The following is a 16738-nucleotide window of genomic DNA, read 5'->3' as shown; positions in this document are numbered from 1 at the left end:
AAGGGTGGAGACCAGTCGTCATCTGAATCTGGGGAAGGAGTGTCCTAGGTTCGATTCCCGTCGGTAAGGTGAGAAGCTGAAGGATATTCCTCAGCCATAGCCAAGTTAGCCGGGCTTGGGCGTGGATAGCAGGGCTTTTCCCCCAGTTTATCCTGGGGTTTTTCATCCCGCAAAGCAGGCAAACCGGCCTTGAGAACTCAACACTACACGACAGAGGATACACCGAGGAATAGGGCCGACCACCTTATCCTGTGAACGGTCTGAGGTCCGATGATTATTAAACCCTCGACACCGCAAGGTAAAAGAGGGTATAAAGAAGATGAGATGAGATGAGATTAAAAAGATAATAAAGCAATTCTGAGTATGTAGTGCACTAATGTTAGTAATTTATTTCAATGAAAGTATTTTCCTTCGCTCTTTGACCATGCGAGAGTGATTTCTTCACTCACTTGAAAATAAAAATGGATGATAACACTCGCGAGCATCACCCCCCCCCCCGTCTACTGTGCAATAAACATCCCACTGATATTCTTATCTATCCAACAGTAACTGAATATCGTAGTTATCGATCTGACTCTTGAGATGACAAACGAACGGTTATGAAACTGTTTGTCTTATCTTGATGCACTTACTTAAGATTACTGGGTTAGAAATTTTGATAACTGTTTATCTAATAGGAGAGCAGTACCAGAATCGAGAGAAAAAAAAAACGCATTGGAAAGTTTTTAATTCTTTTTCTAGTTTTTAAAATGTTCTATAAATATTTTTGCTTTAGTTAATAATCAATCAAATCGAACCGAACTTAAAAATTTGAATGCGCACATCTAGAACAAGCCGGAAGTGACTTCTGAAATATATATATATATACGATTATGAGTTTACTGACGATTAAAAACTCTTTTAAAACACATTGCAAGTGCCATTCATACAGGCAGTTTTTTTTTTCTTCTTTCTTTCTTCGAAAGACTTAATTCTTTGCCTAACCATTTTTCGGTCCATTCACGTATTCGCATAGAAGTCAATAGCCCTTGCCAAGTGTCTAATGCGTAACATTTGCAGCCTTTAGAGCCTCAGTATCAAAGATGCATTGAGGATTAAAAGGTATTAAATGAAACGTGCGAATCCAGATGAAAACGCGGTCTGTATAAAACGACTTTAAGCCTGTGTTTCTTTCTATCTTTTTTTTCCCTCTTAGCGCTCCAGCCGGATGCATGCTTTTGCTTTGCTTTTACTAAATCCATGCGAAAACCGCAGTAAAGACTTACAAAAATCCTACTTGATGCACTGCTTGAGTTGAGTGATTTATCCTTTGAAACTAATCTCTCGAACACGTGTGAAAATGCTGTCAGTTACAAGAGGATTTTTGAGCTTGTTAACTTAAAACCTAGAACTGCTGTTATTGTCATAGATTTCGACGTTTTTTTTTTCCCATCTTTCTTTTTTAAAAAAAAAACTACTACAGTTTCCTGCTGGCAATAACTCAGTTCCTGCATTGGATAACGATTATAATGTTATAAAATATTATAAAACAATAACTTGACGTGCTTCAACAAGTTCGATTTATAGACGCAGGACATATATGCCTACTTCGATTTATAGTCCTTATAAGGACTGGCTTAAAGAGGCGAAGCAAGAATGCTTTTCATCTTCCCCGTTATCTGTAGAGGACAGTGTAGGGATAAGGTGTTATTGAGCTATTAAAGCTCCGATCATGGCAGGAGGGTAACAGCAAAAGCCAAGCCTCGGTTAGAACTTCAGTGGCTACAGCATCCTCCCAGGGTTTCATCCACCAATATTCACAACTTTGTCCTTCGATTTATTGACAATTATGTCTTTAGGGGTAAAGCAAGATGCTTTTCATATTCCCCGCTATCTGTTGTGGTTACAGTGAGGGTAAAATTTATGAGCAGTTTGTTCGCCCTGAATGGGCATGGAGATTATGCATCGCTATAGGAGGATCCTTCGATTTATCCTTATAGTCCTTATAAGGACTGGCTTAAAGGGGCGAAGCAAGAATGCTTTTTATCTTCCCCGTTATCTGTAGAGAACAGTGTAGGGATAGGGTGTTATTGAGCTATTAAAGCTGTGATCATGGCAGGAGAGTAACAGCAATAACCGAGCCTCAGTATGAACTTCATTGGCTACAGCATTGCTATACATTACCCTCCAAGGGTATTAATCAACAAAACAAGTAGCTGACAGATTTAAGAAAAAAATTGGTGTTGTGATTGTGGAGTCAAAAATGTAGTTTCAGTCTTAGACTGTTTTTTCCCCGGTTAACATGTGATTTGTGAACTATGTCGCTCTTATGATACACAATAATTCTATATAGGCTTTATTAAACAGAAATATTATTGCTTTGCAGCATTGTTTGTATTTTCCATAAACAAATATGTCAGACCAAGTTGCATTTGTTGTTAACAATAATCTGTACTACATCGTAACAGGATCACCATATAATAACAGTGGGTTTTATTATATAAATGTTTACGTTTACGAATATTTCATGGTATTTTAAATTTAGGGTACTTTTTTTTTTTTTTTTGTAGAGACGAGAAGCTCTACTGTATTAATAAAAAGTAGGCATATTAAATTTATTAAATCCAAACAAATATCCGTTGATGTAAGTGAATGTTGTTCATTAAGTACTTGATTTGTTCCATAAATTTTGAGTTTATTAGTTGGATAAAGCTCTCAATCAATACGCATGCCAGTACATCTATTCGCTGTCCACTCTTGTCACCGAATAAAGTTGCACTCCCTCACTATAGGGACAAGTCCAGCTTGCACAAGCAATTTAACAAATCTGCGATCTAAAAGGCACATCTGGCTCGGCCTGCATTCTCTTCTACTTAGGTAGCGTTGTCGTGGCGTGACCCCTAAACAAGGTTATTGCGCACCATTTATCGTTAGAGAAACTTGGCAATGTTCCACGTGCCTATTGCTACATTACCCGCAAACTTCACTAGTGCCGGGGTGCTGAAATCAATAGCTCAAAAGGAACAACGGAAAGTGATTTTTAGTGGAAAGACATAAATCAGTTTTATAAGACACAAAGGCAGTCTGACTTCTCCTTGCGCAGACATCACATGGATGGCTGTTCGTACCTTGGGAACTAAAGTGACAGTGCTGTGTTTCCATCGCTCGCAAGGTACTTACCGAGAATCGCGTGAGTTGCAAGAGGGGGGGATCACGTGACCCCACAAAGTCTTATGGTAGCGCAATTTTCCCAATTTTAAAGATTTCACATACCAGAATGTAGTAACATAAAAGAAGTGTACACTTCTACTGGTTGCCTTTGTCTATACGCCGATAGTTTTATACTTAAATTCAATAAAAACCCAATGCTCTCTCAACCCTGGGTAACTGTAGCAACAGGTATTTGAAATATTGTCGACGTTGGAATTAAAATCCGGGTAAGATCACTTCTGCAATCTGACATCGCAATACAAGAGATCAAAAAATTCGTAGATTGTGTAAGGCCACTTAATCAGGATGTTGTTATTCAAATATGTTATCGACTTAGTCTCAAGATCTCAAGATAAACTGGTTTTGACAACATACTTGAAATATTACACGATTCGAAAACTTATACGACGAAACATCTGACCTCCGCTTCCTGATACATCTTTCTCTGTAATTATTTCACCCATCGTACAGGATTTAAAATTTTATTTGTATTACTTAGAGTAAGAAATCAACCGCGTAGTAAATAACGCAACAGAGCTACTCACTCAAAAGTAATTTTATAAATTGCACAGGTGTTTTATTTTTCCTGAAATTTCATGGTCATATTACGAGATAAACAAGTAGATGTTAGCCATGCTGGCCTAGTTGGCCAAATAAACAACATACAGTGCATAATATGGTATGAATGTTTATGAATGCTTTTTAAGCGGAAAATTTTAATCCTCCGGAGTGAAACCACCACCCTATTTACAAGAGGCTTGTAACATGTTTGGTGTTTAGAGTAGAAGAAACTGTAATTGTCTTACCTTAGCCCATCGACTGTATTACGACCTGTCGTGGATGGGATTGTCATAAAATCACTACAGACAAAGAAACAAACTGAACGTATGTTCTCGAGAGCAGATTTAAGTGTGTTAAACACCAGGAGTTATGTTAATAAATAAATAAAAGAAACTGGGATTTACAGAAGAAATAAGACGAGTGGATAGCTTCTTCAATTCTTTGATGTGTCTTCATCGGAGATTTAGCAGTTTACTATCAGTGTTAACTATATTCTATCCTTTCTAGTTTACAAATATTTATTTTTTAAGAAATCTTTTTCGAAGACATAAATAATCTCTCTCTCATCTTCCAGATGAGTGTAATATATTTGTTTGTTGTGTGTGTGTGTGTGTGTGTGTGTGTGTGAGGAAATCTTACGACCTTCACCTGAGTTCGATTAACTCAACCTTACTCGAAAAAAGGCCTTAAAATATTCTTGGATCTCTTGAATTGATTGGAACCATTCCAAGTTCAGTAGTCAAGTTGAAAATTTAATAACCCTTATTATGATACAAACAATTTTCAATTTTTTATGGGACAATTTAGTTTTCCACGATCTTCCTAATAAGACAAGTTTCAAGGATAACGATTTCATTAATAGGTCAATTTCAAAAAAGAGATTCACGCTTGTGATTTGTGATTATAAATAAGCTACGGCAATTTTCACAACCAGTTGTGATAGGAAAACCGTATAATGGCTTTGTTTTCCAAAAGAACGAAGGGGGGAAAAAGCATGGCAACAAAAAGTGAAACGTCTACATGATTATTGTTGGATTTAGAATGGGACTAGAAGCGGCTTATTATTCTTAGACATTTTTATTTCACATCTTAATTTTAAAGATGAAAAATGTGAAGATTGCTGAACATCACTGTCTGTGTCATTCATTCTCGCCTTCAAAACTTACAAAGGAGTTTTTCAGTTTTTCTAAAAATTAGTTCTTGTAACTCAAGGGTATAATCAAAAGAGAAAAAGCAATTTGGACAAGATGAAGACGTTGGAATAAAATGAAATTAGACTAAATGACAAAACTAATCAAATGTGACTTTAAAATATCATAAAAACAATGTTACAAATATGATGATGACCAGCCTCTCTTTTCCAGCCACTACAGAGCGAAGGTTTCTCCTCTTGCGGGAAGGTTGGATCTTCTTCTCCCATAGTGATTCAGTTCATCTTGGGAGGGTGCATTTATACTTGGATGAATGTATAAAAGTGGAAGACAATCACAAACATCCATGCCCAAGCGGGATTTGAACCCGTAGCCTCTTGGCTGGAGAGCGGATACACTAACCACTCGGTCAACCAGGCCGGCGTTACACATATATGCATACTTTAATTCTCCTCTGTGTCCTACACCATCTCCTTAGGAACCGTTCTTCGCTCAAGAGGTATCTTTTCTGCTCCAAGAATCGAGGGAGATAGGCGAAGAAGCAGTTCCTAATTCGATGGTAGATTCTGTTTTTCTCAGTGATTATTTTTTTTTACTTATTTTCCATATGTGATATTTAATAACATTGATGAGAAAAATTAGATTTTTTGTAACCCCCCCCCCGGAGGGAGAATCTTCAATAGTACCACTTCAGAGAAACGCTGCACTGGTAGAAGAGATGTCCTACACTTTCAATTGCATGGCATACTTCGCAAAAGGGGTCACAAGGTTACGGGCAATATATTTATTGATTTCACTAGTTTCACCTAGAGTTGACGTGAGCAATTCTCCAAGCCAAATTCCGCTGATAAGGTTGTCCCTAGCTATTTTTAATATTCGCAAAGAGCACTTCTTCATTCGTGACCAGATCAGGCGTTTCAAAACCAAAGAAGTCGAAAAAGCCTGCAGTACACAGTTGCTTCTGGCTAAGTTGAAGCACCCAAACTTCACCATCTGTAATAATTTTTTTTAGTGTTTTACATATTGTATAGTTCCATTCTGGCACCATCTCCGCACATGATCCAGCTTGGCCAGTGGTCCCAAAACCGGGTATATTTAATTAGATTGTCAGATGGGTGGTTTGATGCCAATGCTTTCCATATGGTTCGAATAGTGTTACTGAAATAGGAATATTTCAAGATCGGCAGGGCAAACACTCCTTGCGTGTGTGTGTGGGGGGGGAGATGTAGAAAAGTCCTGCGTACCTCGTGTTTTCCTGGGCTCCAGAAGAAGTCGATGAGCTGCCTGTAAATAACTTTATCTTGGCGTCTGTGATGTTTGTTCAATTGATTGTATGTAACAGCAGATTTTGTGCTGGTAACACCGGGCTCGCAAGGAAGGGAATTCCTAATATTATTGATGGTCCGGTTAATGGTGCCAAACCATACGGAAGATTGACAGAACCGAATTTCCCAAAAATTTTGATTTTCGTTTTGTCTGGGATGTTGCGTGAAGACCACTGAGCACACTAAACTGTCGTAGTATGCCGAAGAAAATGTAAATCGAATCGGAATCCCGAAGGGTTATCACAGCATACACGACAGTCTGGCTCTGTTTGGAGCCTGTTAGCAGCGGTATTTCTCTCACAGTATGAGAATCAATTTTATTTAAAAATTGTTTTAGTACTAGAGAGAAAAGATGGGGCTCAGGAGGAAGCCTTGCCAAATTCCTCTGCGTACGGGAATGGGTTCAGAGAAGAACCCATTAATGGAAACAGATATTGTTGTTCTGATTATTTCCCTTACGCAAGAAACCCACATCCACTTTCTATAGGATAGAGCACAGGAAGTTATGCTTTTGCACTATCGAACGCTTTTTCGAAATCCACTGACATGAGTGCGAGTGGGAGTTCCTTGTTCGTCACAGGGCGAACGAATGAGATCTCTTATCAAAAATAGGTCGAACCCCATCGACTTACACGGAACTCCGTACACTTGAGTGCGGGTAAGCACATTTCCTATGCCCAATTTCAGACGATTACACATATTGGTCAAGGAAATGGGCCTCCAGCTACCCACACTATTCAGGACTCTTCCCTTTTTGGAGATAAAAATCATGTACCCTATAGCAAAGTCAGCAGGAACATGACCGGTAACTAAAACGAATTAGAAATCCAGATCATAATAAGGCAAGTTGAAATTCCAGATAGACCGATAAAACTCACTTAATCCATCTAGATCAGGGGGGAGGGTTCCTGAGCTTTAGTTCTTTGTAAGCGCGAGTGACCTCTTCCAATGTTATCGGTCTATCATGAAGTGCACTTCAAGATAGACCGATAACATTGGAAGAGGTTACTCAACGACCTCGATTAGTTCCATAGTTAACAGAACCATTTTATGGTCTGTTACTGAACTGCCATGGGCCTTACAATAACGACTCATGGCTCTAAGTTGCTGGAAATATAAACGCGGTCGAGTCTCGTTGAGACTCCTCCATGTGGTACAGACTCTTCCTGGATTATGCTCCATCCAGATGTCAATGAGGTCGGCATTATCACAGCAGAGTTGCAGTTCCCTAGAGCCATCAGCATCAGAATTGTTGTTTTCGCCCACCTTGTCATATTGTGTATCTGAGGTTCTTCGCGTTCCTAGAGAGTTCTCGGAACGCAAAGAACCTACATCGCTGATGGGTATTATTAGGGGCATAGACGTGAGGAAACAGAGAGTTCTACTCCCAAACGTCCAGTCTATAGAGACTAGACGTCTCTATAGACTGCAACATCGTTTAGAACATCCTTGTTCGTCAAGGATTTTGAACAAGGATGTTCAAAGAAACAAGGATCCCCCCCCCCTTCCCTCATGAAAACACTAGAAGCTTTGTGAAGGGACCTTTCTGGTAAGTTTTCAAAGTTCCTGAACTGATAAAAGTGCGTCTCCTGCAAGAATAGTACATGAACCCGACGAAGTAAAAATAGTCTCCAAAAAGGGAGCTGTGCGGGAATAGACCAAAAGCCGTTAATATTCAGAGTAGGGGAATTATTAGTCATGTTAAAGAATTTTTAATATGTAACCCCACTTTTCATGTAAGTGGGTTATGTCCTCTTCTTGAAGACCCATTTGAAGACGAGAGAGAATTCTTAAATAAGTCTGATAAGACAGTTAGTTAGTATATCGGTTATGGAGAGAGAGTGGACCATTCGATATTGACATGGGGGTCGACCGAACCTTCCTTGGTGAAAATGTAAAAGACTGGTTCGCCGAACCTGTCGATTGCGGCGAGGTGCCTTTCCGTTGCATCACATGTCCCTAGAAGGAGCGGATTATTGCTTCCCCCCTTGATTGTACTTGGAACTGAAGGGCTGTTCCTTCCTTTCGTTTACTATTTTAGAGAAGGTTGACGGATTTTGTAAATTCTCACTCTTTTCTTCGTCAGACGATGTGATAGTGACCGGGGAGCAGCTCTTCCTTGCAGGTAGATTTTGTCTTGGCTGGTTGCCGTTTTGATTTCATGTTATCTTCTTTGCTTGATCTCCCGTGCCGTTTAGTTGTTACTTCCATTTTCTCCCCCCCTCCCGCCACCCTCTTGGGCAGATGATAATGGTGGTTGTCGGTTCTTCAACTGCTGTGCTAGTTTTTGTGGAGGATGTCTCAGATTCTATTTTACGGTTTTGATTTTTCTTCTTGGTTTTTCCCAGCAACTTCTTTATACATTCTGCTCGTTTCACCTCCTTAGAATCAGCTCTGACGTATCCGTGTTATCTGAATTAGCTGACGCGGAGTTGAGAGTACTTTGATAGCACCCCTCAACCGTTCTGCCGCTGTTCGATACGGACGCGTGTTGATCATGTGGTCTTCTCGCTGACATTTTCTGCAAGGGCTATTGCAATGCTCTAGAGTGTGTCCAGATTCGTTGCAATTAACACATCTGGCTCGTATGCATTCTGCTCCAAGATGGCCATAGCAGCCACACCTAAAGCACTGCCTCCCGACACTCGGGAAACTAACCATAACCCTCTCAGACCGACCCAATTAGGAACAGAGGAACTTTATTTATTCTAAAAGAAATCTGTCTATTTTGATTGTTCTAAGCAGGTTTCCAATCGTGACTGGAATTACTTTGGTCCAGGCACATTTAAAACCTTGAAGAGAGTAGAAACGAGAGACCATTTGTACATTCTTGACAACTATAGGAAATCTTCTACCACCATATGGGGTGAAGCCGAAAATATTGCTAGATACTTTATGCCTCGCATAAATCTTGGCATATCCGTATTTCTATTTTAGGGTCTATTTCAAAGCTTAACGTTCTTACCCTAGGCAAGAGCGAAGCCATAACTAATTTTAAACTGTTATAAGAGAGAGAGAGAGAGGGAGAGAAAGGAGGAAGAAAGTAAGTGAGTGTTGTGATTAAAGCCACTACAGTATATCCAGTAGGAAAGAGAAACTAGATACGACATTACCTCGAGAGAGAGAGACACGCTCTTACCTCTGCTAATCGATTAATCATTAACATAATTCACCTGTTAAACATAGGATATTCATGAAAAAAAATGTTTACATAAGTTCTTAAAGTTCTTAAAAGAACTGGGCGATGGACTGAGTCCTTGACTCTTTATCCCGTCATCTGAATGAAGAATATCTGTGTGGATGGGGTGCTATTGAGCTAAAAAGCTCTAGTCATGGCTGGGTAACGGCAATAGCCGAGGCCTCAGTTAAAACTTCATGGGCTACAGCATTGCCATTTGTTACCCTGGAAGTCCTAAAAATGATTAAGTTGTTTACATAAATTTAGTAAATAAACTTAATATAAAACTTTCATCCTATAAAAAATATACTGGATACATTTAATTAATGATTTTTAAAATAAATATTAAAAAATATTTTCATAATATTTCAAAATTTTACATTATATAATATTTGCAAATAAATTATAGACAAATAATTATCTTTATCGTATTATCACTATATCTGAGTAACACGTGGAAATGTCCTTACCTTTGTGTAGTAAATGGCACATGGCTAACAGACACATACCCGGAATTCTGATTATACTTGTTATACAACTTAGTTTCCGAAGCACGCAGTGTTGCACCAACGGCAAACATATTCCGAACAATACATTCCATGCAAACCTAAAAATCCGAAATCCTAACAGATAAAATAATAGAGAAATACCAACATGCGTATATTCTGATTTTCTAGCGTCTGTCGCGCTCATGATGTTAACTAAAGACTGGTGTTTTCAACCTTGGTAAACAAGAGATAGGGGCTAACCTTGAGAAATGGCACCACTGCTTTATGACGTAATTGTAAGCCGTTTTTATAAGTGACAACTTATATTTACGTACGCTCTGTCCACAGCAAGTACCCGGCTTGTGATAGAATGGTTTGGATTTATTAAAACAGTTCTAAGTAAACAAATATAAAATGCGCAGGTGTAAATACACTTTTGTGTGTGTGTGTTGTAGGATAATAAACAATATATCCTTTCAAATAAGAGCTTGTTAGCTATCCTTATAAGGACTGGCTTAAAGGGGCGAAGCAAGAATGCTTTTCATCTTCCCCGATATCTGTAGAAGACTGTGTAGGGATAAGGTGTTATTGAGCTATTAAAGCTCTGATCATGGCAGAAGGGTAACAGCAAATCCTCTGAGAACCAATACCTCTCGTTAGCTATTAGAATAGCAATTGATTTTATGAAAGAAATATCGTAGCAGTCAAAGGGTGTTTATGCTTTGTAAAAGTTACTTACTTATTAAGTAGAATGTATTACTTATTAAAATGAATATATTATTTTGGCTAATAAAGGAATAAATAAATTTATAAAGGAATAAATCAGTAGGATATTAAATAATAACGTGCATTTTAATAAAATCTTTTCGAACGATAAAATCATTTCATTTAAAGAAATGACAATAAATATTCGTTAATATATTTTAATCAAGTAAACAAAAATGAAAAAGAAAGAAGAAAAAAAAAGAAAGCCATTGAAACGTTAAAAAATTTGAAATATTGGGCGGACTCAATTTCTTTCAAAGGCAATCGTCGTTACCTACTTGGTAGAAATAAATAAATACTTTTTAACTCCTCTTTATTTTTAGGGAATAGGGGAAATTTTTTCAGGAGGGGAGAAATCTTAGGCAGCAGCCAGTATCTAGTATATCCAGTCTCCAAAGTAGAATGAACTCAATATGTTAACGACACATCGGTATTTTGAGTTCATTTCTAACGACAATTTGCAAGACAACTGCGTCCATGTTGGGTTCCCCTGATCCTAAGTGGTATTATTGTCTGATATAATAATGGAAATTTTATATCGAATTTTCTGAGTTGCGAAGTTTTTAATCAGTTTTTAATCAATAATATATATATATATATATATATATACAGGGTGTTCGGGATAAATTTGACATATTTATAATTAATTATATTTTTCCGTAAGTTACATGTATTAACACACACTTCTCTTCATTTAAAAGTTTGGACCCTTCTTCATTCATATACAAGATGTCAGAAAGGATGGATAGCTGGAACCCACCTGAATCATGGAAGAGAATAACTTGTATCATGATGATTCGTGCCCGCCATCAAAATAAGGATATTACGACTGCTGCCCAATGCTCCCTGAATACAGTAAAAACAATCAGGCATGAACTAGAGACTTGCAATGGTGACTACGAGGATGTAGCAAGAAGAAAGATCCCTAGCAGACGATCTGATTGCGTTCGTACAGCAGAATTCCTCGCAAATCTGCAGGAACAGGTGTTGAAGAACCCTGGCATTGGAATTCGGGCTTTGTTCGTGGAGTTGCTAACTGTAGTCAAGCCCTGGATAACAAGGGTAGGCAATGGTAGGCCGTATGTATGGCAGCAGGATTCGGCCCCTTGCCACACCTCTGGGAAAAGTCAAAAATGGTTGTCTGAAAATTTCTACGACTTCACCAGTCCAAATGTTTGGCCTCCAAACTCCCCAGACCTTAACCCCATGGATTATTTTGTATGGGGCGCAGTTGAAAAAGACACCAATCGCACTTCCAGTAATACAAAAGCCCAGTTAATGGATAAAATTAAAACAGTTTTTGCGGCCCTTCCCAGGGAGACTGCAGCATCAGCTTGTTCGAGGTTCCGAAGCAGAATTGAAGCTGTGATCGATGCTAATGGTGGTTATTTTGAGTAAATCTTGTTGATAGTATTGTAATTAACTCTGCCTGTAATGTTTTTTTGTCAATTCATTAAATTTAATAGATACAAAGAAGATTTTCTTTTTCCTTACGAAACTGTCAAATTTATCCCGAACACCCTGTATATATATATATATATATATACAGTATATACTGTATATATATATATATAATATTCATCAAAGCTTGATTTGCTTCCTCAGTCTGAAGAAAAGGCTGGTTATATTCCACTAATTCGAGCCCAAGGGCCTATGAGTTGTGGAAATACTTTTTGAAAATGAAAGCTGTGCCGAACAAAGCGGCCTTTTGCAGCTGCCCAATTTTTAATCCATCTAACTCGAGTCCTTCTAGATGTTTTTTCAATGTTTTAGGGATGGCGCCTAAAACACCAATTATTATGGGAACAACTTTCGTTTTCTTTTGCCAGATTCGTTCAACTTCGATTTGCAAATCGCGATATTTTGTAATTTTTTCATTTTCTTTGTTGTCAATCCGACTATCTCCTGGTACTGATATTTCGATAAACGTAACACCCTTGTTTTTACTTTTTTCAACCACTGTGATATCGGGTGTATTACATTCCAAGCTTTTGTCAGTCTGGATTTTGAAATCCCAGAGTATTTTAGCTTTTTTATTCTCGACCACTTTCTGGTGAACTTTATGCTTCCAACAGTCTTAGCTACGTTATCATGCCTTTTACGGTACTCAATTTGTGCGATTTTGCTGCATCCACTTATAATGTGGTCTACCGTTTCTTCCTTTTCTTTGCACACAATCTACATTTACTGTCTTCTTGAACTTTTTGTATTTTTGTCTTCATAACGTTGGTTTTAATGGCCTGTTCTTGTGCTGCAAAAATTACCGATTCTGTTTCTTTCTTTAGTGCTCCATTTCTCAACCATTGCCAGGTCAAGTTGCTGTCAGCGCTGTCCTCTATGCTGTGAAGGTATTTTCCATGCAATGCCTTATTTTTCCATCTTTCGGTTCTCACTTTTACTTGGTTGGTTTTGTATTCCAATTTTGTCTCCATGGGTTTAAATAAACCCTCTTTCCTTACCTCAATTAGAAAATTTCCCGTTGTTTGCTGCAGGTAATCATTCAAATTTCATTTTTCTTCTTGAATAACTTGTTTCACTTGTAATAATCCTCTACCTCCTTTTTTGCGTGATAGATATAGCCTATCAATGTCACTGCGAGGATTGAGGGCATGGTGCATTGTCATTATTTTCGAGTTATTCGATCTAAATCTTCTTATTGTGCAGAATTTGTGATGCTTCTAAAATTCCCAAATATTTGTAGCTGTCTTCGAATTTTATTGCTTTGATTATTTCACCATTCAGCAGCTCGATTTCGTTCAGATCTTCAAACTTCCCTCTTCTTATTCCAGAAATTGCGCATTTGTCTAAGCCAAAATCCATTGATATATCTTGACTGAATATGTGCACAGTGTTTAGCAACAATCAGAGAATGAACTCTGATCATCCATGTATAAAAGGTGGGATATCTTTGCACTCTTTTGCGCAGTTTGATAACCATGAGCAGTTTTATTTAAAATTCTAGTTAAGGGGATCAATGACAATATAAACCATAGAGGAGATAATGAGTCTCCTTGAAAGATGCCCCTTTTTATGTTTACCTCTCCAATTTTTTCTCTATTTATAACCAACGTTGTTTTCCAGTTTTTCATGTTGGATTGCAAAACGTTTTGCACGTTTTCGCTAATACCGAATAGTTCTGTGCATTTTAAAATCCAACTATGAGGCACCGAATCAAACGCTTTTTTATAATCTATTAGTCCTTATAGTCCTTATAAGGACTGGCTTAAAGGGGCGAAGCAAGAATGCTTTTCATATTCCCCGTTATCTGTAGAGGACAGTGTAGGGATAAGGTGTTATTGAGCGATTAATTAAAGCTCTGATCATGGCAGGAGGGTAACAGCAATAGCCGAGCCTCAGTTAGAACTTCATTGGCTACAGCATTGCTATCCATTACCCTCCAAGGGTATTGGATTGAACGAATCAATCACCGCATCTCACGGTCGATTGATTCCGGAAACCTTCTTTATAATCTATTCCAAGCATTTAAATATATATATTTAAATATATATATTAATTCAAAAAGTGTCAAAGTAACTTCTGTTGTTCCCCTTCCGTCAAACGATACCACACAATACTACATGTTGTGCGTGCAGTAACAATTAGATCCATAACGATGTGTATAGGCAGAGTCATGATTCATGGTTCCGTCATTCGTATTCATCATTGAAAATCATTGTTGTTGTTGTTGTCATAAGTGGCATATACATATGATAATTACGAAACAAATTTTTTATTTTATTTTATTATTTTTTTCTTTGCAGAAATTAGTATTTACGAATGTTTTCGTGAACCTCAATTAATACAAATATCGTTAGTGATTGGGTGCTGATTTAGTACATCACGTGCAAGAATTCCCATCTCCTTTCTAATGATGAAAGAAAGAACGTCGTGTACAACAAAACTAGAGAGATGTTGAAAGTTTTCTTGGACGTTTGACGGAGTTTCTTAAACTTTTTGAGATTGCGAAACCCTACATAATAGCGTTTGTTTTTTTCTCGGAATTTCTATGAAAATTTCATCAAACATTATCGAAAGGTGTTATGGCAATGAACAATTATCTGCAAAATATAATCAAAAAAACATACGATGCCTAATATTACAAGTATTAAAGTAACATATCTGTTCTAGATTAAGTCAATTTAATAAATATTAGTATTCTCATTCACTGAAGATTCCCCCCCCCCTGAAACTACATCTGATATAAGTCATAAACATCTGTGTACTCAGGTGGGGGGGGGAATCATACAAGCTTTCGTGGAACCCCCACGATCACGCGGAACACAATAATATAAGAAACACTGGCTTAACGAAAAATGAAAACTTCTCCATGACAATGCACCTGCACATTTATCCGAACGTGTTGCGATTTTTTTAGGAAATTTGCTTCCATTTTCATTATGTTATGACATTTTTTTAAACATCATGACAATTTATTCAGTTAATAATTACTTCCCATTTAGCTGCTGACATTTCATATTAGTTGAAATTTACACATTCACGTGCCAATCATAATCTACTTTTCTCGTGCCAAAGTCACTTTAATGTAATCTTAAAAAAATAATGACCACTGTAGCTTAAATTCCACCTCTCTTCAACAACTAGAAGCATTCAGCTAACCAATCATTTTTATTACCACATGTTTGTTTATTTATTTATTTATTTATATATTTATTTATTTATTTATTTATTTATTTATTTAAAGTGAAAATAGATTTCAAGATGTCGAATATATCAACATGAACATCGAGTCGAAATGATTTCCTTAAACAAGCTGGTTTCTAGTATATCGTGGTCCATTTACCTATTAAGTTACAGAAACTAAATAAGAGTTACAAATTAATATTCTCCAACTTAATATACATTACATCTTCTAGGGACTTCTAAATGCATTTGAAATATTCATTGCTTCAATTTTATCATTTCTGATTAATCTTGAAGGCAAAACTGAAATTATTATAAAAAAAAAGTATAATAAACAATGTAAAAGGCTTGCCTTTGACGTCATTACTGTTGCTATGGCAATCTTTCTTTTTCAGCAATGCTAATTGCCATTCTTACAATATGGAGTCATTAGAAAACCGTTACTGTGATCTTTTGTATCTTGTGTAAGTCGCATTTTGATATTCTACAGGACAAAATTAACGTCATTACGTTTCTTATGTGTGTGTGTGTGTGTGTGTGTGTGTGTGTGTGTGTGTGAGAGAGAGAGAGAGAGAGAGCGCACGCACACTTTTACTTTCCATATTCGTTGTTCTGTGTTATCAGTAAATTAAGAGGAAAAAAAAAAGATTAATCAACTCCATAGTATTCACTTTAAATTACGATATTCGCTCCAACTACAACCTAATATTATTTTAATATGTTATACTGTACCGCCATCTATTGATAGGATGAAGAACTAATTAAAATTCTAATGAAATATACTGTATATATATACTGTATACTGTGTACATTATTCATAATTACAACAATCGAATCTGGATTTAATTTGTGTATCGCATACACCATGATTCTGATTTGCATAATTTATTAAAATAGCGCAGTTCAATCATTACATGTTTTGACAATGATTTGAAATACTAAATTTCATTGCGCAATGGATGAATTATTCTTATTTTCGAACTCTTTTGCGAATATAAGCAATCCAATTATAGAGAAAGAAAACAAAAAGAAGAAGAAAATATATTATTATCATTTCAAAATAACTTAAGCAACACGACTTTAAAGTGAATGAATATCTCCGATTTGAATGCCGAATAATGCAGTGGTGGTAATTACTGTCACTACTATCAGTAATAGTAGTTCAGAGAAGAATTAGAACAGTCAGCGATTACTATGAAATATGGATTTTCGAGGTGTAGTTATAAATTTGAATTAATTAGGGTAAAATTAATTAAAATTCACCAACTCGTCATTTGTTTCAGTCACACAACAAATTGCTTCATCAGGACTTCATCTCATCGAGGAGACCACCCTTTTGTCTCCTTCGTTTCTCTGATTTCAAACCAACAATAGAAGCGTTCTTATCATCCGCTGTCATTCCTTGCGATGGTGGCAACTTTGTTCACAAGAAACTTTCAA

At 37.0% G+C, this 16738-nt stretch overlaps 1 protein-coding gene across 4 annotated transcripts in view; it reads right to left on the bottom strand.

Annotated features, from left to right (window-relative positions):
• Positions 1 to 10067, bottom strand: part of LOC150108372 (uncharacterized) — a 44561-nt gene extending 34494 nt beyond the window's left edge. For all 4 annotated transcript variants that reach the window (XM_090415772.1, XM_090415773.1, XM_090415774.1 and 1 more), the window contains exon 1: positions 9875 to 10067. In XM_090415772.1, coding sequence (XP_090271898.1) covers positions 9875 to 9911 — 37 coding nt within the window. In that variant the 5' untranslated portion in view covers positions 9912 to 10067. The remainder of the gene's footprint in view (positions 1 to 9874) is intronic.
• Positions 10068 to 16738: the final 6671 nt, after the last annotated feature.

The sequence above is a fragment of the Typopeltis vanoorti genome, chromosome 3 (assembly GCF_054136105.1).
Source record: "Typopeltis vanoorti isolate ZY-2024b chromosome 3, IOZ_Tvanoo_1.0, whole genome shotgun sequence".
In the NCBI taxonomy this organism is placed as follows: Eukaryota; Metazoa; Arthropoda; class Arachnida; order Uropygi; family Thelyphonidae; genus Typopeltis; species Typopeltis vanoorti.
Note: the sequence above shows the minus strand (reverse complement) of the source record. Positions and strands in the feature narration are given on the sequence as shown.